The following is a 21,676-nucleotide window of genomic DNA, read 5'->3' on the forward strand; positions in this document are numbered from 1 at the left end:
GCAAGACTGCAGAATTTGATTTGACCCATTGGGTATGAGATCACTTAGCCCTGTCTCTTCTCTGGCATTTTCTCTGTTTAGTATATGTGTAATCCTGTATTATAGATTCCACTAGATACTCCCAGTGCTGCACCAGGCAAGCTTCTCTTCATTCTACTGAAGTTGATCTTTTGGCCTGTTGAAAAAGAATTCATGTGTAATATGTCACACAATTAGTTTGCAAACTGTGGTGGAACATGAGTCAGCTGTTACTGTTAAACCCAAACATCTTAAGGATATCTGATATTGAGCTGCTTAATCTATTCCAAATCATCCCCATTTAGCAACATGATGGTTAATATGCTGGAGATCCTCAGCAGGTTAGTCATTCTTCTTTGAAAGGGAAACAGAATTGATAACATGCTGTTAAAGAAGGCTGTGAAGAATGTCATTAGGGTGTGTTTTGTCTCTGCAAGGGCTATTTGCTGGTTATTTCCAGCAGTAAATTTTTGGGACTCTTTGAGTAGCATTCTGAACATGCAATCGAGGCATTGGTGTTTCTCATTAAATCACTGAGCTGTACAGCACAGAAACAGGACCTTCAGCTCACCATGTGCAGATGTCTCAGATGCTGTAAATCATCTTGTGAGGAGTTTCAGTAGTGAAGATAGTTAGAAATTGTTTCCACTAGCAGGAGAAATGTTAACTGGAGAATGCAGATTTAAGGGATTTGGCAAAATAATCAGAAAAGAGATGAAAAGTTTTTTTTAAATGTTATGGAGTTTTGATCCAGAATATACAATGCAAAGTGGTGGTGGAAGAAGGTTCATTCATTATGATTATGAGGACACACAGTCCCCTTTATTGTCATTTAGTGATGCATGCATTAAGAAATGATACAATAACTACCAAAAAAGAAGTGGATAAATACCCAGTAAGGAAAAATACCAGGGCTGTGGAGAAAGTGAAGAAGTAAGATTATTTAGAGGTCTCTGTCACAGACCCTCTGCTAATACTCTTTCATCATATCAGCAGTCACAACAAGCCAGTGGCTTCTTTTGATGTATAGTTTTCTATCAGAGAGAGGTGGAACAGGAGTTGGGTTCTGAAGACACTCTCGTCAGTGATTGCCTATCTGTAGCTGCTGTTTTAATTTACAGGTGGTCTACCACTGCTGAATATACTGGACCTCCCACAGTGGAGTGCAGATCAAGCTATTGATATATCAATTGTACCCCTAACTTCAAGGAAAACAGCTGCAAGCTCACAGTCGTATAAATTACCCCCTCATCCAGATAACCCACAATCTGCCAGTTTGCTGGGGACCAGCAGGGAAAGCAGGTGAGGCTGAAAGATCTTTGAATGAAATTTCATCAGCCACCCACTGAAATTGAATTTGAACAGTAATTATATCTGAGATTCATAAAATTTCAAATCTCTTCTTTTGATATCTTGAAATTTAAATGACTTTGAGAGGGCAGTTAAATTCCAAATGCCAGCCCTTCTTTTATGAAATGATGTATTTTTCTATCTGACCCTTCTGTTCTCTGTTGCAATAAATGTATGTGTCTTACACTTCCACACTGTGCTAACAGATGCCGTAATTCCACACTTCCGTTCATCCCGCTGATGAATGCATATCCAACAACTCCTTCCACTGCAGTGATTAATCTCTATAAACCATATCAACCAGTACCGTCACAATGCGTGCTTGTAACATACTTTCCACTCGTGTTGATGAATGCCCTAATGCTGTCTCTCAACTTAACTGTGGCTGTGCATGCTTGTGTCCACCACATGACTCAATATCTTTATGAATGTATTAGTCCTACCTTCTACTCACTGCCATCACGGATGCCTTCATTCCAACTCTTGATGTACTGTGTAATGGATGTCTTTATCCTATCCACTCAATGATGTGATTAGTACCTGTACCTTTCTGCTTGCTTCACTGCAGTGATGCTGACCTTTACATCTTTGTGGCACTAACTTTTGTCTTATGTATTTCACACAATTACAAACACAAGAGATTCTGCAAAAGCTGGGTATCTTGAGTAACATACACAAAATGCTGGAGTAACGCAGGCAGCGTCTGTGCAGGGGAATAAACAGTCGACATTTCAAGCCAAGATCCTTCAGTAGAACTTCTGTCTGGTGTCGCACTAGAACACAGTCATATGCTCATGTAGGAACACCTCTCCAAATCATGCAACGTCCATGAAAATACATATAACAGTTCTTCACTGGATGTGAATTCCCCCAGCAGCACTCCAGGGGTGCCTACCTTACACAGAGTGTAGCAGTTTAAAAAGGTAATTCTGTGCAAATAAGGATGGTCTGTGAAAGCTGATTATGCCATCAACATCCGTAACCCAAAAATGAATGATAAAACAGAAACATGAAGGGTCTCTGCCTGAAATGTCAACTGTACCTCTTCCTAGAAATGCTGGCTGGCCTGCTGCGTTCACCAGCAACTTTGATGTGTGTTGCTTGATTCATACTGCTTTCCTCACCTAAACTACCTCACATGATTAAACAGTCTTCAATACTTGTAGCAATCTTGCACATACACATGCAGTCTCATATTTACATATAATCTTGCATATGTGCAAATATATAATCTTTGTACAGTGACCTTTCCTTGTCAGATGACCGCTTTTGTCCAGTGATATAAATGGATTTACAATGCTCTCCCTCAGGACTCAGGAAATTGGGAATTATCAGTGCTGCAGATTCTGATAGGACCTAAGGAGCAGAAGTAATAAATCTGGTTTAGGATTCCTAGAAAAATTAATATCCATATCCCAGTGCAGTCAGTAGGTGAAAACCAACCAGAATCTTTACAATGAGCATATCTTATTTCACTTTGTATTTTTTTTTGCTCTAATAGTTTAGGTTCAGTTAATTCTCAGTTTGGTATGTAGTTTGTTTCTATGAAATCAATGTCATGTCTCTGTTGTTGCAGTTATTTTATGTGGTTTACCAGAAGTCACTTTTGTTCTCCTTCAACAAGGGACAGACCTGTCAATCTCAGAAAGGTCAGTGTGAAGAGATTTATTGTGAGGGCTGGAGTATCAAAGGGGGCAAATAACATGGATGTTGGCATGTTCACCTGTAAATGAGATTGTCATGTTTTGCTGTTAATTCCAGTTGGACATGCTGCTGACTTCTTACATGTTTTCCCAATACCAATTGGAGATTGAATATGCTGTTAACATCTCGCTGTTGGTTATATAATATTTTCAACCATCTGCAGTATTTTATGACAAATAAATTGGAATCATCAAAGATCTTTAAGAGCACAATTTCTTATTGCCTTGTCAATTTTTTCTCATGGATTTCTATATTGTTATGTTTATGTTTGAGGAATCATGATCAGAATAATTGGTCCTGCATTCACTGAAAAAAATGTATTCAATTTATTAAGAAATATACAATGCTGGAGAGCTGACAACCTAGGAGACATTTCTCTCTACCTCTGAGAGAAAGCAAGGGAATCTATTGCCAGTGTGGTCTTGTGTACTCAGTGAAGCCCCTGATAGGACAGGAATAAGGTCAAGAAGATGTGAACCATGTTGCTGTGTTTTCCGTATTGCTTCCTCATTCTGTAGGCAAGACTCATGCTATGTCTCTGTGCAGCCACAGTGGGGCAATGTGTACAAGCTGCTGGTCATCTGTTTTGAGTTTTCACTATTTCCTTTAGTAAGATTTTTTTATAGTTTTCACTATTTCCTTTAGTAAGAATTTTTATAGTTTTCACTACTTCCTTTAGTAAGATTTTTCATAGTTTTCACTATTTCTTTTAGTAAGATTTTTTTAAAGTTCTTTGCCTTCTCTCTGAGATCAACAGGTAAAAGCATTATTTCCTTGTGCACTGCAATGTGAAGGATGTGCATTTCTATAGTGCAGTTCATGACCAAAAGCAATTCATAATAAATTGAATTAATTTTTTCCAGTGCAATCATTATGGAAATACAGAAAATGTAGCACCAATGTTTCCACAGCATGGTGCCACAAACAGAAATATGTGCAGTATAATAGCCAGGTGATCTATGGCTGGCCTGCTTGGTAGTTCATTATTTCTCCTTAATGAGTTATTCCAAAGCTTGAATTCTATCTTCAGGTATATATCTCCCATCTACCTCCTGTTAACAGATTGATCAGCATCTTGCCAAAAATTATATTGTCACAAACCCATGTCTGTCTTGATACTGTGCAGATCAATGCAGCTGTAGAACCAGATCCATATTCGAAAGAAGCACAATTAAAATACCATATGTAGCAAAGTGCGATGCATTAATGTATTCTCTAATAAGCAAAGGATGTTTGTGGAATCTGCGATTAAAGTTGTGTTACAATCAACTTTTTAAAAAGAAAAAAAGAGTTTATCAGAGTTTTTCTTTGCTTGTACTTTTGCAAATGGAGCTAGTTCCATGTATTTATGTCTCACTAAACATTTTATGTCTGCCAATATATTTTGTAAAATACCATTGGCAGAAAGGCATGCAACAGAACCAAAGAGAGAGTGTTTCTTCTCAAAGAAAGCTTCCATTTTAGTAGCATATTTCACAACCTTAGGATGCTCCAAGAATACTTTTTAGCAAGAGAAATACTTAAGGAAGTGTCTGCTATAGCAAAACCAGCAGCCAATTTACACTCAGCAGTTTCCCGCAAAATATGATAAATTGATCTGTTTTATTGATGTGGATTAGTATGTACAGTGTTTATATGAACAGGGAAAGACAGAATAATGCTAGTCCATCTGATACACCTGGTGCTGGATGCACAGTCTCCATCCACTTCATTCTCAGCCAGGCTGTCAACTAAACAAGAGAAGAAGATAAATAACTAGTATCAGGCATTTTATTAGAGAAGTTTATATTGCCTGTGTAAAAGTAACAGCAGATCCCCTTAACAGAGTTCTCTCTGTTTGCAGGTTGAGGTGATGGAGCTGAATCAACAGGTTTCATCCTGTGACCAGTACTTGGGGAAGACTATTTTTATCTGGGTTCCAAATCTTCAGAACAAGAGGAAATGGCAGAAAGAGCATGCACATTCGTAAGGAGGAAGAGCAAGTTTGTTTTCTTTAAACTGAACAGCAAGTTGGCATGGAGGAGTCACTGTGAAATTGTCAGAGTGGTTGCCCATTGCAAGCAGTAATCAGCATATTGAGGTGGAATAAATCTGAGCTACAATAATTAAATTAAGGCAGGATGTAGAGAACAGCCTTGCATTGTCTTGCTTACAGAATATTATTGTGAGACCTAAGTGAGGTATTTTAAGGATTTGTTAAAGAGAGAAATTATTTATTCTGGTGAGGAAATCTAGAAAAAGGGAACATTACATTAAAGTTAGAGACAGGTCCTAAGAAACTGATATCAGGTAGAACTTTACACAAAAGACATTTGGAATTGTCTCCCCCACACAAAATTTCAGAAGCTGAGATTTTCATTGGCTAAGCACAGTAAGGCTATGGAATCAAGACGAGGATATAGGGTTAAGACATGGACTTTCATTATCCATTTGAAGGACTAGACAAGTTCAAGAATCTGAATGGGTCTTCTGTGCCTTTGATCTTGAGACTTAAGAAATTTTTCCCAAAAACTTGAAAATTTCCTTATTTTACATGATGAAATGATTTGTGGTATAATAATATCATTGATGCCCAGGGGTCACTGAGTGAGAATCCACTGAATTTGGATTTTTTTTTAAAAGTAAAAACATCTGGATCCTGATCCTTTTATCCATTGTGTTGAACAAGCACAATATCATTGCAAGTCAATGGTTAATTGTATATCTTTTAGTATTTAAGAACACGTCTAGTATTTCAAGCCTGCATGGCTTACTCTCATTTTCTTCACACTTTCTAACTAAATTAAGATTAAACTTCTCTGATAGTCAGCTAATCAATAATGAAGTCACCATAGTGCAAATTTTGAATTCAAGAGCTGTGAGGTAATGTTGCAGCTCTATAAAACCATAGTTAGACAACACTTGGAATATTGTTTTGAGTTCTATTTGCCTCATTATAGTAAGAATGTGGAAGCTTTAGAGAGGGTGTAGAGGATGCTTACCAGGATGCTGCCTGAATTGGAGAGCATGTCTTATGAGGATAAGTTGAGCGAGCTAGGGCTTTGGATTGAAGGAGGATGAGAGAGGTGTACAAGATGATAAGAGACTTAGATCGAGGGGACAGCCAGAGACATTTTCCCAGGGTGGAAATAGCTAATATGAGTGGGCATAATTCTCAGGTGATTGGGAAAGTATAGGGGGGGTATCAGAGGTAAGCTTTTACACAGAGAGTGGTGGGTGTGTGGAACACGTTACCAGGAGTGGTGATAGAGGCAGATACATTGGGGACGTTTAAGAAACTTTTAGATAGATATATAGCTTGTAGAAAAATGGAGAGTTATGTGGGAGAGAAAGTTCAGTTTGACCTTAGAGTAGGCTAAAGTAGGCACAACGTTGTGGACCAAAAAGCCTGTACTGTGCTGTAATGTTTGATGTAGTCTTCTTTTCAATTCATACATGTTTTCTAGTAGGCATCAAAGGACAGTGAACTGAAATACAATGCTTACCTTATTACCTTATTTCAAAGTTCAAAGTACGTATACAGGTATGTCACCATATTCAACCTTGAGATTCATTTTCTTATAGACTCAATTCAGGCTCTGAGGTTGTAAGGCTGCTTGGTGGAGCACTGTCTGCTGTATGGTTACAATTATTTATTTATGGGATGTGTGCTTTGCTAGCAAGACCACCATTTATTATCCATTATCAAATAAGCATGAAATTGAATGATGTTGGACCATGAATTTATCTACAGGACAACAAGGAATATTCTAGAAATATTTATACTTGTGTATAGAATTAATCAGTTTTATTGATAACTTTTTCTCTCAATTACAAGTTTTTACAAATTGATATGATTTAATTTTGATTTGTGTTTGTGGTTGCTTTGTACTCAAGTTTTGCTCAATGTGATATAAAAATAGAAAATTCTGGGGTTGCAACTGATCAGGGAGCATCCGCGGCGAGAGAAACAGAGGTAATGATCAAGGCACTGATGTTTCACCAGACTGGAAAGGAACACAGTTTAATTGTGGAGTGGGAACAGAGGGAATGTCTGTTATAAGGCAGGGTCCAGGTCATGTTCAAGAGAGGGAGCTATCTGTCTAGAGGAATATAAGTGGAGCCAAGTAAATGAGGGCAGCAGTTAATGAGAAAGAAACAGGCTGGAACCGAAAAGTAGAACGTGACTGTTGCTGATAATCAGTAATAAAAGACATTACTGGAAATACTTGGCAGATCTATAATATCTGTGCAAAGGGAAAAATTGAGTCACTATTTTGAGTGGATAATCTTACGTCAGACCTGGACAAGCAGGAAAAGCTGATGATCTTAAATTGATGAGTTCAATATTGCATTCTGTGGACTGCCAAATGCCAAGACGAAAGATGAGGGGTGGTATAATAGTGCCGCTGGAAGAACTACTGACTCACCGCTCCAGTGACCAGAGTTCATTTGTCAGCTCAGAGACTATCTATGTGGAGTTTGCACATTCTGGGGGTCTTCCAGTGCTCCATTTTCCTCTCACTTCCTAAAGCCGTGCAAGTCAATAGGTTAATTGGTCACTGTAAATTGCATCTGGTCAAGATGAGTGGTAGAATTAATGGAGAAGAGTTGATGAGAACATAGAATTTGTGCAGATAGAGTGCTTAATAATCATGTGGACCCACTGGGCCAAAGGTCCAATTTCCATGCTGGAGGACTCTGTGACTCTATAGCACTGATAACAAGCTTTTTCTTGAACTTACGTTATGCTTCGTTGGAGCATCATAGGAAGCCAGAAGACAGAAAGGTTGGAGTGTGAATGGGATGTTGAGTAAAACTGACACATGACTGGAAGCTCATTGTCACCCTTGTTCACTGCTAAAAGTGTTCTGTACAGCACTCCCCAAATCCTTATTTGGCTTCCCCATTGTTGAGAAAACCACACTATGAGCATTGAATACCATCTGTGAAATTGTTGATGTGCAAGGAAATTTGTGCTCTACTTGGAAAGACTGGGCTTTCACTCCATCAGCCTCCATGCTTAATATATCATCCTCCACTATCTTCAGTAAGATTCCATCACTAGACACATTTTCCCATTCAGCATTCTAACAGGATCCTTCCCTCTGTGACTCCTTGGTTCCTTCTTCCAAGTTCACAAACCATCTTCTTTCTCATGGCATTTTGCCATGCAACACAGACGTAGCAACATCTTCCCTGTTAGTAAACCCTCTCTAAAGCTCCAGGGTGCAGCAATAACCCACCTGCGGCTCTTCCAATTTGGTGTATTGTATTAGGTGCTCAGGATGTTTTCTCCTGCAGGCTGGAACGCAAACACAGATTGGGTGATCTCATTGCAGAAAAAGATTAAAGATTTTTTTTTTAATCCCTGTACATTGAAACATACAGTGAAATGTGTTGTTTGCCTTAATGACCAACACAGTGCGAGGATGTGCTGAGGGTAGCCCACAAGTGTTGTTATGCTTCTGGTGCCAACATAGCATGCCCATCGCTTACTAACCCTAACCCGTATGTCTTTGGAATGTGGGAGGAAACCGGAGCACCCACAGGAAACTCACACAGTCAGGGGGAGAACGTACAAACTCCTCTCAGACAGTGGCTGATCGCTGGTGCTGTAAAGCATTGCACTAACCACTACGCTACTGTGACACTCAGTTCAGTCTGCAAGGATGACCTTGAGCTTCTAATTTCCTGTCACTAAAGTTCTCTGTCCCACTGCCACTCTGACCTCTCTGTTATTGGCCTTCTACACTGTTCCAACAAAGCCCAGCCATAAACTTTCATCTTCCACCTTGGCACACTTTGATTTCAACAATTTCAGATAACCAACCTTTTTATCTTTTGTCAGAACAGGCTAGTTCTTGTGTAAAGTTATCGACCAGTAACATTAACCCAAAATAGTAACTCTGTTTCTGTCTGCACGCAAGCTGAGTGACCAACTGGTTTTGTTTTGGATTTAAAGCATCTGTAGTTTTTTGTTTCTCATTCTTAATTGTGAAATGCGAGCATATAAGCTGTGATATAACCTAGAAAATCAGCACTCCTTGGGACCATTTTTAAACAGAGCTAAGGGTACAGATATTTATTTCAGTTTTTTCCTTGCTTCAAATAGCATCGTAACTCCACAGTCTGTGTCCGTTAAAGAAATCAGCTTCCAGGGTCAGCCGTATGATGAGCTTGTTGGACTGTCAGTGGAACAGAAACAAAGACAAAAGGTGTGAGTATTTCCCAATGTAGGCTCACTGCTGTTTTCAGTTAAAACTGGCATTTTTGTCATTATGTAACTGCTTCTTACTTTAAAAAAATACATTTATGTAGCTACTTCCAGACATATGATGTTGCCGTGCTTTGTAGTCAATAATGTATCTTTATGCTTGACAAAATGTAAAGAAGCATGCAACAAAGTTCCTCACAGCAAAGTTCCGTGCATATTGATGTAAAGGCCAGACAGTCTCGTTCAGTGACGTTGATTGAGAGTTAAATATAAGGGAGAACACTGACCCTTTTCTGTCCACTTGACAAGACAAGTGACATCTCAGATATCTAACCAAAAATATTTCACTGTCACCCCACCCTATGAATCTCCACATCCAACACATCATTCTCCACATCTTCCGCCATCTTCAACAGGATCCTACCACCAGATACATCTTTACCCAATACCACTCCCAGCCCCCCCAACTCTCTGCTTTCTTCAGTGATCGCTCCCTCCATGATTCCTTTGTCTATAGATCCCTCCCCACTAATCTCCCTCTTGGCACGTATATCCCAATGCAGCCTCCTCTACATTGGTGATACCCAATTAATTTGGGGGACCACTGTGTTGAGTACCTCCGCTTCATTCACCAAAAGTGGAATTTCCTAGTGGCCAACCATTTTAATTCCTTTCCCCATTTCCATTCTGACAAATCAGTGCTTGTCCTCCTCTTTTGCCACAATGAGGCCACTCTCAGGGTGGAGGAGCAACATCTCATATTTCGTCTAGCCAGCCTCAACCTGATGGCATAAATATCAATTTCCCCTTCCAGTAATTTTTTTCCCTCCCCCTTCCCTCTGCTCCCATTTCCCACTCTGGCCTCTCACCTTTACAAGAGGGAATCTTATATTTACACCCTGCTGATTCAGCAACAAGAGCATTGCCATTGAGTGTTACACTGGATAATTTTTTTTAATCATTGTGTTGATACTAGAAAGAACTTGCGTTTTCATTTTGGTTTCTGACAGAACAATCAAATACTTATATACTAGCCCCAACCAGAATAGCTCCAAATAGAACTTAATTTTTCCAAGACTAATTGTTATCATTTTCCTTCCATGCATCTTATACTTACCAACCTTCATATCTCACATTAATCATTATACTTGGCCTATAATGTTATTTATTGAATGTCTTCATTGATTCAGCTTCCATTGTGTCTCATGGTACAACACTGCACAAACCACTAAACTATCATGTGAAAATAAATCCTCTAATCTTCCTAAAATTGCCTGGATAGCTTTCTTAGCAAGAGTTATAGAACAGACATTATCATTTTTACGCTCCTCAGAAAAAGAAGGCAAAAAAGAAGACAATAAATGAATGGCAGCCATACACTTACCTTGCCAGGGAGCAGCAGAGACTTAAGGGATGGAAGGATACGCTGCATCCATTGAATAAAGAGCACAGAAATGAATTACCGGAGATGATGGAGGAGTTCCTGACTCAACCGTACAACAGGTGATGAGGGTCAAGTAATCCTGGATTATGATTTACACTGAAGGAATGAATTTGAAGTAAATTAAAGTCTTCCTTAGCTAGAGAATGGTGAACCTTTGGAATTCTTTGCCACAGGCATCTGTGGAGGCCAAGTCTTTATGTATTTTTAAGGCAGAGGTTGATAGACTCTTGATTGGTCGGGGCATGAAGGGATTCAAGGAGAAAGCAGGAGATTGGGGCTGAGAGGAAAATTGGATCAGCCATGATGAAATGGTGGAGCAGACTCAGTGGGCCAAATGGCCTAATTCTGCCCCTATATCTTCAGGTTTTAAAAGATTACCCACTTTCATTGGTGTTACCCAGTGACAGTGAAATATTACCCAGAATGAAATGTTTCCCAGAGCAGATTGAAGAAAGGCTGATTAGATGCAACAGTAAGTAGAACTTAGAAAAATAATATAAACAATATTCATAGATAATGATTTAAAGCAGCAATATTAGATATTTAAAATGTTGTTCAACAGATCAGGAAAAGTGTTCAGCCTGAGAAAGAGAACAGGACATTAAATAAACGTATAAAATGCAAGAAATTTCCACATAAAATGTCTGTTTTCGACCTAGTAAAAATAAGAAAGGCTAATCAATTCCAACAATCAAATACTAATTCTATTTTTCCTCTTGATATCCATCAACACCCTTCGCACTTCCCAGTTCTAGTACCCAGCAACACTAGAGGCAACTTACATCAACCAGCTCACCTACCACTGAGGACATCTTTGGTATGTAGCATAAGCTGGAACATCCAGGAAACCCTTGCAGTTGAAGGGATAACGTGCATACTCCATAGAGCGCCCAAGGTCAGGATCACATCTGGGTCATATGATGTTTAGTCAAGAAAGGAAGAGACTACAGGGTAAAGGGTTGCTATTCTGATTGGCAGGTTTCATATGGATTGGTCCAAGGACTAATATTCACAATTGACATTAAACACTGAAATATTAAATCAAAAATTTAAAGGAGGGTATAGTTCATATTGAGAAGTACTACAAAATAATTACAAGATATACTACTAAACTTGCAATCCAAGCATAAATATGGCAACCATAGCACTTGTAATCAGAACATAATGTAACGAGCCAACTAAATTATTGCACAGACACCTTAGATAAAGTGGAATTTGATTGATTTGAAGATACTTGAGGCTTGACAGTTATTTCTTTTCTTGCTGTTAACCACCTGTGTAACAATAATTTTTTTGTGCCTTTCCTCAATAGTGACCGTGTAACAGAACAAGTTCTAAGACAGCAGTACTCCTCTACCAAGAGCCAATTGTTGTTTAATCGCTATGAGGATCAAGATGCTAGAAAAATTCCAGCTCACGTTATGCTTATCCCTGTCAGTAAGAAAATTACCCTGCGCCATTTCAATGAGAAGCAGAAACTAGCTCAGTCAACATTGCATTCCAGAGGTTCACACAGAAAGGATGCACAGGTAAAACAAGGACAAATAATGATCTGGATCTTATTGTTCACAAATGTCAAAGGATTGGATGTTGAGTGAGATGGGGAGGGTAGAAAGATGAGATCCAGATGTGTACATTACCTCTCCCTTGAAAGTTGCAAAGATACTAAATAACTTACAGTACTTTGCAAAAGTCTTAAACGCCCTAGATTTTTTATATGAATTTTGTTTTAGATGTTTTTCTGCGTCTTCAGCCTGGATAGGGTTCCGACTGTGTGGAAAACATCATGTGTGGCCCCAGTACCCAAGAAGGGCTGACGCAAAGTCTTCAATGCCCTGACCACACACATGAAGACCCTAGAGAGGCTATTCCTGGCTCACCTCCAACCCCTGGTCAGATCAGCCCTCGATCTCCTGCAATTTGCCTACCAAGAACACATTGGAGTCGATGATGCTGTCATCTACCTGCTGAACAGAGCCTACTCCCATTTGGATAAGGAGGCAGCGCTGTGAGGATCATGTTTTTTGATTTTACTGGTGCCTTCAATACCATACAGCCCTCATTGCTGGGGGAAAAGCTCCATTCATTGCAGGTTGGCACATCCATTGTATCCTGGATAATGGACTACCTGACTGGCAGACTACAGTTTGTGCAGCTTCAGAGCTGTGTGTCAGACATGGCTATAAGCAGTACTTGAGCCCCACAATGGACTGTATTGGCTCCCTTCCTGTTTACCCTGTATACCTCAGACCTTAGATACAACACTGAGTCACATCATCTGCAGAAATTCTCAGCTGACTCAGCAATAGTTGGGTGTATAAAGGGAGGACAGGAGGATGAATACAGGGATGAATTTGTCAAATAGTGAAAGCTGAATCATCTGCAGCTCAACATCAGTAAGACAAGGAGATAGTGATGGACTTTAGGAAGCCCAAGCCTGCACTGCTCCCTGTTACTATTGATGGTGAGGACCTATAAGTACTTGGGGGTGCACCTGGATGACAGCCTTGAGCGGAGCACCAACACAGAGGCTATGTACAAGAATGGCTAGAGTCACCTCTATTTTCTGAGGAGACTGAGGTCCTTTGGAGTATGCAGGCCTCTCCCTCACATGTTCTACCAGTCGGTTGTCACCAGTACCATCTTCTATATTTGGTGTGCTCGGGCAATGGCATCAAAACAGGTGATGCCAATAGACTGATTAGAAATGCTGACTCTGCTATAGGAGTCAACTGGACACACTGGAGGCTGTGGTAGAGCAAAGCACCCTACGGAAAATCCTGGCAATTCTGGACAATGTTTCTCACCCTCTGACTGCCACCTTGGCTGAACAGAGGAGCACTTTTAGTAATAGACTAAGACAACTGCACTGCTCCAAAGAGGGCTATATGAGGTCATTCTTACCCTCAGCCATTAGGCTCTATAATAAGTCAACCTGTAGCTGGGGAAGTGATGACATCGTCCTGTTAGACTGTTACTAACCTCTGTTTGCCAGAGCTCTGTTTAGTTCTGTTTGCCACACCCTGCCATCGTGGACACCCTGTGCAATACCACCATCGTTTCTTATCTGGGCATGTGAATGTGCATCCAGTACTGTATAATATTACAGTAATTCTTATCTGGGCATGTGAATGTGCATCCAGTACTGTATAATATTACAGTAATTCTTGCACTACCATCCAAGTGTAAACTTGGAAATCTTGTAGATCTTGTAATCTTTGACTTGTAAATCTTGTACATCTTATTTTTAAGGTAACTTATTTTTTTATTTTTTCTTCTAATATTTGTATATCTATGCACTTGTAATGCTGCTGAGACACTGTAATTTCCTTTGGGATCAATAAATTTATCTATCTATTAATGTGTCAGAAGAAAAGAGCAAATTTTAGATTTCAAAACATTAATTTTCCAAAAAAGTTAATGTTACAGAGATTTTTTTGTATTTCATTAAAGAAAGTAATATATTAAGTAATAGACCACTTTTCAAATAAAAAACTTGATTACCTTGTAGGTATATAGCCCAGTGCATGATTAAACAAAGATAACTAACAAATTGCTAATGATCAATGACATGATGAGTTGAATGAATTAAACTGATTAACTGAAAGAAAAACAGGTATACTGTACAAGGAATCAATCTGGGTGAAGGACAACCAAACTAAAAGGTGAGGGTGTGGCAGATGTAACAGTTTAACCATAGCAACAAGACACAAGGTGGTCATCCTGCATCAGCAAGCCAAACAGAAATTTCACAGCAGACAGGAGTTTCAAGATGTGCTATTCAAGTTATTCTGAAGAAGCACAAAGATACTGGCAAGGTTGAGGACTGGAACAGTGGCCGGCCCTGTAAACTGAGTGCAGCAGATGAGAGCTATATCTAACTGACGTCCAGCACTGCTATCCGCTCTGAACTCACAGAAACCACCGGAACCCAAATGCACCACTCTACAATCTGGAGAAGTCTTGTCAGAAGTGGCCTTCATGAAAGAGTTGCTGCCAAAGAACCATTCCTCCGAAATGGAAACAAAGCCAAGAGACTCACCTAAACACAAAAACACAAGCAGGTGCTCTGGTCTGATAAGCCAAAATTTAAATTTTTTGGCTCAGACAGGAGGCAGTTTATCCACAAAAGAACTGTAGGACACTACATGGATGAGTGAAGCATGGTGGAGGTTCCCTGCTGGTTTGGGGCTGCATTTCTGCAAATGAAGTTGGTGATCTGGTCAGAATTAATGGAATCCTCAATCCTGAGACGTAGAAACAGATTCTCATCCACCACACAATACCACCAGGGAGGCTTCTGATCAATCCTAGCTTCATTCTGTAGAGGACAATGACCCCAAACACACAGCCAAGGTCATAAAGAACTATCTTCAGCGAAAAGGAGAATAAGGAGTTCTGCAACATATAGTGTGGCTTCTACAGTGCCCTGATCTCATCATCAAGGCTGTCTGGGATTACTTGGAGACACAGAGGCAAGAGAGACAGCCAAAGCCTGCAGAAGAATGGGCAAATTCTCCAAGATGCTTGGAACAACCTACCAGTCGATTTTCTTATAAAATGGCACAACAGTGTACCTAAAAGAATAGGAACAGTTTGAAAGGCAAAGAATGGTCAACTTAAATATTAATTTGACTTAGTTTTTTACTGTTTACTGCTCTTTATAGTAATTTTTTGATACTTAGAAATGTTTAAATTCATTATTTTTGAAAGCATTTTCATTTTACAGACACAAACAGGAGAAAATTTGCAGATACTGGAAATCCAAGCAACACACATAAAAGAGTAGTTGACGTTTCGGGCCAAGACTCTTCCAATGTCGGCTGTACTCTTTTCCATAGATGCTGCCTAGCCTGCTGAGTTCCTCCAACATTTTGTGTGTGTTGCTTCGCTTTACAGATTTTTTTTGCATGTGCCTAATACTTTTGCACAGTACTGTACGTATCTCCTGTAATTATCCATTCACTCATATAGTAATGCCTTGGTCTAGCCCCCATCCACTACCAATGTTACTTGATATAATATCTGCAAGGAAGTAGGAGAGTGGATATAGGTCACCAGGTGCTCCTCAATGTAAATACTAAGATGGGCCATTCCAGACTTCTCCTGTGGAACCCGACAAAGCTTGTCAGTGCACAGGCTGCTACTGCGGTTCCTATCCTCCAGTTGGCTTGGACACTTACTAACTGCTGCCTGCTAAAAGAGCTTGAGAGTGTCTTTCAGGATCGGAAGTTGCTAGGTGTCTCTATCTCTATACCCCAGCAGAAAACCAAAAGTTACTAAATTTGCAGATGACACAAAATTGGTGGAGTTGTACATCATAATAAATGTTGTCAAAAGATACTACAGATATAGATTAGTTGTAAATTTGGACGGAGAAATGGCAGGTGGAATTTAATGTGGTTAAGTATGAGGTGATATGTTGTGGAGGTCAAATGCAAGTGGAAAAGTCCACAATAAATTGCAAAATTCTTCAGTGCTAAAAATTACAAAAAGCAAGGTACAACAGAGTCTGGAGTTTTGATATAAAGCAGACAGTGCTGAAAGTACACAAATCAGATTCCAGCATCTGCAGTATCTTGATTTTAGTGCACAGTATGGTGTGTTGTCTTGGTATGGTAACCACTTTGACCTTTGCTACATTGCTTAATGTCTCCACTCTTTATTTTAGCATTTGGAGGTCAGAAGTTTGGACATCAATCACCCGAAGATGCAAACATACTTTGAAAATAATCTTTTTGTCCTCAAAGAGAACACAGATTCAGATCCAGGTTATTCATTTATTTGGTTATTTCCTCACAGCAATTTGAAAGAAATTGTGCCCCTTGATATGGTTACAAGGAGGTCCTATTGGTCATCATGCCCTACCTAACTGCTCCACTGCCTGTACCTGTTTCCTTTTCAGTATGTACTCAATTCTATTTTCTCATTACCTCTCAATCCATTTCTCCTCACACTTTCAGACTATACTGAATATTCCAGATCACTGTTGTAAATAAAGAGAGGAAATATTAATGGTTCTAAAAAGTAACTGAACACTTTCCACATTGATTCACCAATTGCTGAACCTTCATAATAACCGGTTATGTGCAATTTTGGGTAACACTGTTAATTAAGGTTAACAAGGGGAAAAAAAAGTGGATATAGGGGAGGTTTAACCAGAATTGAGAGAGCTGCTTGTAATGGACAGAGAATATTTTGTTCTAAAAGCTAAGGAAATTAAAGGAAGGTTTAATGGATATGTTTAAAATTTGAGTGGGGGTTGGAATAATCTGGAAATAGAGTAACTGTGCCCATGGACAAGAGAATTAGAACATGGAACATGAAGACTACAGCACAGGAACAAGCCTTTCAACCCACAATATTATGCTGGACTAATTAAATCAGTAATCAACTGGTGAACTGAATTAATCTCTTCTTCCTGCACAATGTCCATATCCTTTCGTTTTCCTCACATTCATGTGCCTATCTAAACTTCCCTTTAAAGTATTTAATGTATCTGCCTCTACCACCACCCCAGCAGTGCATTCCAGGCACCCACTTTGTGTATTAAAAAAAACTTGCCCCTCACATCTATGAAATTACCCCCTCTGACTTTAAACGCATGACCTATGGTATTAGATATGTCAACCCTTGGAAAGAGATATTGTCTGTCTACTCTATCTATGCCTCCCACAATCTTATAAACCTCTATCAGATCTCCCTTCAGCCTCTGTCACTCCAGAAAAAACAACCCAAGTTTGGCCAACCTCTCATTATAGCACATGCCCTCTAATCCAGGCAACATCCTGGGAAATCTCTTCTGCACCATCTCCAAGGTCTCAACACCCTTCCTATAATGGGGAGACCAGAATTGTATGCAACACTCCAACTGTATGCAGTCTAACCAGAGTTTTATAAAGCTACAACATAACTTCCTGACGTTGAACTTAATGCTTCAACTAATAAAGGCAAGCATGCCACATGCCTCCTTAACCTCCCTATCAACATGGGTAGCCTCATTCAGGGAGCTATGGCCTTGGACCCCAAGATCATCCTCTGCTCATCAATACTGTTAAGCATCTTGCCCTTCACAGTGTACTGTCTCTTTACATTTAGTCTACCAAGGTGCAACGCTTCACATTTAGTTGGACTAAGCTCCATCTGCCATTTCTCTGCCCGTATTTGCAATTGATCCATATCCCATTGTATTCTTTGCCAGTCGCCTGCCCTATCCATAACACCACCAATCTTCATGTCATTGAATTTGCAGCCAAATTCACAGATTTATGGCAATTAACAGAAGAACCAAGGGAAAAGTTGTTTTACATAGCTAGTTGTAAGATCTGGATCACATTGTCTGTAATGTGTGATAGAAGTTTATTTAGTAGTAACCTGCACAATTTAAACATGAAAAGGATATGTTTGTAAGACAGTGAAACAAGTGGCACTTGAATAATAGCCACCATCCGAAACTGTGACCAAGTATGATTTTGTGACTGCATATTCTGAACCATGCTGACAGGCTCAGTAGGCTATCTCTAACATTCAGAAACAGTGTAAGCCATTCAAAAGCAATTGAAAATCAATTAATAAACACAAGAGATTCTGAAGATGCTGGAAATCCAGAAAAACATGCACAGAATGCTGGAGGGACTCGGCAGGTCGGGCAGCATCTATGGGGATAAATAAACAGTCGATGTTTCAGGTCAAGGCCCCTCATCAAGACTGGAAACAAAAGAGGAAGATGCCAGAACAAGAGGATGGGAGGAGGGGAAGAAGAACAAGCTAGAAAGTGATAGGTGAAGCCAGTTGGGTAGGAGAGGAGGGATGAAGTAAGAAACTGGGAGATGATAGGTGGTAAAAGTAAAGGGCAGGAGATGAAGGAATCTGATAGGAGAGGAGAGTGGACCATGCGAGAAAGGGAAGGAGGGAACAAGGGGACAGAAAGGCAGGTGAAGAGAAGAGATAAGAGGGGACAGAGTGGGGAAATAAAGAAGGGGGAGGGGGAAAATTACCTACTGTTGGAGAAATGGATGTTTATGCCATCAGGTTGGAGGCTACCTAGACAGATTATAAGATGTTGCTCCTCCAATCTGAGAATAGCTTCATCGTGGCAGAAGAGGAGGTCATGGACCAACGTGCTGGAATACGAGTGGGGATTGGGATTGAAATGGCTGAACGTCGGGAAATCCTGACTTTCTCAGATGGAGCAAAGGTGCTCAACAAAGCACGCCCTCAATCTACATAGGATCTCAGCAATTTAGAGGCCACGTCAGGGACACTGGATACACTAGATGACCCCAACATTTTTATAGGTGAAGTGTTTCCTCACCTGGAAGCACTGTTTGGGGCCCTGACTAGAGATGAGGGAGGAGGTGAAAGGGCAGGTGTAGCACGTACGCCGCTCACCGAGATAAGTGGAAGGAGGGCGATTAGTGAGGAGGGATGAATGGACGAGAATCATGGAGGGAGGGAAAGCAGAGAGGTGGGGAGATGGTAAAGACGTGTAGGGTGATAGGCTCCTGTTGAAGATAGTGGAATTTGTGGAGAATGGTGTGTTGGATGCAGAGGTTCATGGGGGTCGTAGGTGAAGACAAGGGGAATTCTATCCCTGTTAAGGCAGTGGGAAGATGGGGTGAGTGCAGAGGTCCAGGGAACAGAGGAGATGTGTCTGAGGACAGTATCGATAGTGGAAGAAGGAAATCCCATTCTTTGAAGAAGAAGGGCATCTGTGATGTCCTGGAAAGGAAAACCTCATTCTAGGTACAGATGTGGTGGAGGCTAAGGAACCGATAAAGGGGAATGGCATCTTTATAGGAGACAGGGTGGGATGAAGTATAGTCAAGGCAACTGTGGGAATCAGTAGGTTTATAAATGATATTGGTAGACAGTTTTCCCCAGAGAGATTACCAAAGGAGTACAGCATGGTAATTATCACTGTTAATTGCACTTAGTATGAAGGTGAGTATTGGAATCTGGGTTGGCTAATGAGAATGTGGGGAGAATTAAATTGGATCAATGTGATTAGTGTAAATGGGTTCTTGACTTGATGGGCAAAAGGGTGTGCTGCTCATTTCAATGCTGTAAGAATTTATTGTTCTACATAAGTTATAATCTCCTGCAAGTATGTTTCAAAGGAATGCTGGTGTAAAATGAAGCTACAGACTTGACAGGATTTTATATTTTGTGTTTGCCTGCAGATTATATGCACCCACCTTCTCCTGTCCTTTCAACAAATGGTGTTGATCCTATTGATACACTGGTAAGTCGACTACTTCTAGTTTCTCGAAATCCAGTCTCTGATCAAGCACTCCAACTCCAGTCCCATATCCAAGAGCTGGCTTCAAGATTCCATTCCAAATATTTAGAGCTTTGACCACAAAGCTCCTTCACTAAACATACTGGGCAATTTCTACTCACCTTATAAGGGCCACAAGAGATGGGTTCACAGGGAGGCACATTCTCTGGTACCTTCTGGTAATCGGCACAGAAAGCCTATTCATGGTGTCGTCCATACTTCAGCAAGTAAATATATGGTGCTAATTAAAATCCAGATGTTGCTAATTCCATGTGGGAATAATAATTCCTGTCAGATCACTGGCAAGTGGTAAGAGTGGGCTCCCTCACCTCTACCCCTCTGTCCCTCAACACAGAAGCCCCTCAGGACTGTGTCCTAAGCCCCCTCCCTTACTTTCTCTATACCCATGACTGTGTCGCCACCCACAGCTCCAATCTGCTAATTAAATTTGCTGATGATGTTACATTGATTAGCCTATCTCAAATAATACAAAGCACCCTCAGAGAGGAAGTCAAGAGAACAATCTCTCCCTCAATGTCGCAAAAACAAAGGAGCTGGTTGTGGACTGCAGGAGAAATGGAGACAAGCTAACCCCTATTGATATCAATGGATCTGGAGTTGAGAGGGTTAACAGCTCTAAGTTCCTTGGCATACACGTCACCGAGGATCTCACGTGGTCTGTACATACCGGCCGTGTGGTGAAAAAAGCACAATAGAGCCTCTTTCACCTCAGACAGTTGAAGAAGTTTGGCATGAGTCCCCAAATCCTGGATCCTTTTCTGCAGGGGCACAATTGAGAGCATCCTGACCGGCTGCATCACTGCCTGGTATGGGAGCTGTACTTCCCTCAATCGCAGGACTCTGCAGAGAGTGGTGCGGACAGCCCAGCATATCTGTGGATGTGAACTTCCCACTATTCAGGACATTTACAGAGAGAGATGCGTAAAAAGGGCCAGAAGTATCATTGGAACCCAAGTCACCCCAATCACAAACGGTTTGAGCTGCTACCATCAGGGAAACGGTAATGAAGCCTTAAAGCCAGGACCAACAGGCTCCGGGACAGCTTCTTCTTCCAGGCCATCAGACTGATTAATTCACGTTGATACAATTGTATTTCTATGTTATATTGACTGTCCTGTTATACATACAATTTATTACAAATTACTATAAATTGCACGTTGTACATTCAGATGGAGATGTAACGTAAAGATTTTTACTCGTGTATGTGAAGGATGTAAGAAATAAATTCAATTCAATTTAATTCATTCAATAATTAGAAAATAAGTGAAAAACACTTCATTGATCATGTGATGTTCATACACTATCATATGATATATATATATATATATATATATATATATACACACACACACACACACACATACATACATACATACATACATATATATGGACATGTTAAATTTTCTGTATTTTATAATAATTGAAAATCAGGTTGTGCAAGCATTTTTAACCATTATGTACAAGCCTTTCATGAGAGAATTTTAAAAATCCCCCTTCTAATAAATAATTACTCTTAGCTCTAGATTATCCCAAAGGAGAAATATCCACCGTGTTCAGATCATTTAAGATCTTACACTCTTCTAAACTCTTGTAAATGCAAGCTAGGATGTCCACATTCCCCTTGTGAGACAACCCACCCATTCCTGTTCAGTAATCTTGATGT

The 21,676-nt window shown here is 40.1% G+C and overlaps 1 protein-coding gene across 1 annotated transcript in view; it reads left to right on the top strand.

The window, feature by feature from the left end:
• Positions 1 to 21,676, top strand: part of LOC140186431 (uncharacterized) — a 40,737-nt gene that overhangs the window by 16,072 nt on the left and 2,989 nt on the right. The window contains exons 3-10 of the mRNA XM_072240702.1: positions 1,140 to 1,320; positions 2,945 to 3,017; positions 4,916 to 5,037; positions 9,167 to 9,269; positions 10,602 to 10,771; positions 12,025 to 12,241; positions 16,384 to 16,483; positions 19,895 to 19,956. Of these exons, the coding sequence (XP_072096803.1) occupies positions 1,140 to 1,320; positions 2,945 to 3,017; positions 4,916 to 5,037; positions 9,167 to 9,269; positions 10,602 to 10,771; positions 12,025 to 12,241; positions 16,384 to 16,483; positions 19,895 to 19,956 (1,028 nt within the window). The remainder of the gene's footprint in view (positions 1 to 1,139; positions 1,321 to 2,944; positions 3,018 to 4,915; positions 5,038 to 9,166; positions 9,270 to 10,601; positions 10,772 to 12,024; positions 12,242 to 16,383; positions 16,484 to 19,894; positions 19,957 to 21,676) is intronic.

This window comes from Mobula birostris, chromosome 22 (genome assembly GCF_030028105.1).
Source record: "Mobula birostris isolate sMobBir1 chromosome 22, sMobBir1.hap1, whole genome shotgun sequence".
Lineage (NCBI taxonomy): Eukaryota > Metazoa > Chordata > Chondrichthyes > Myliobatiformes > Myliobatidae > Mobula > Mobula birostris.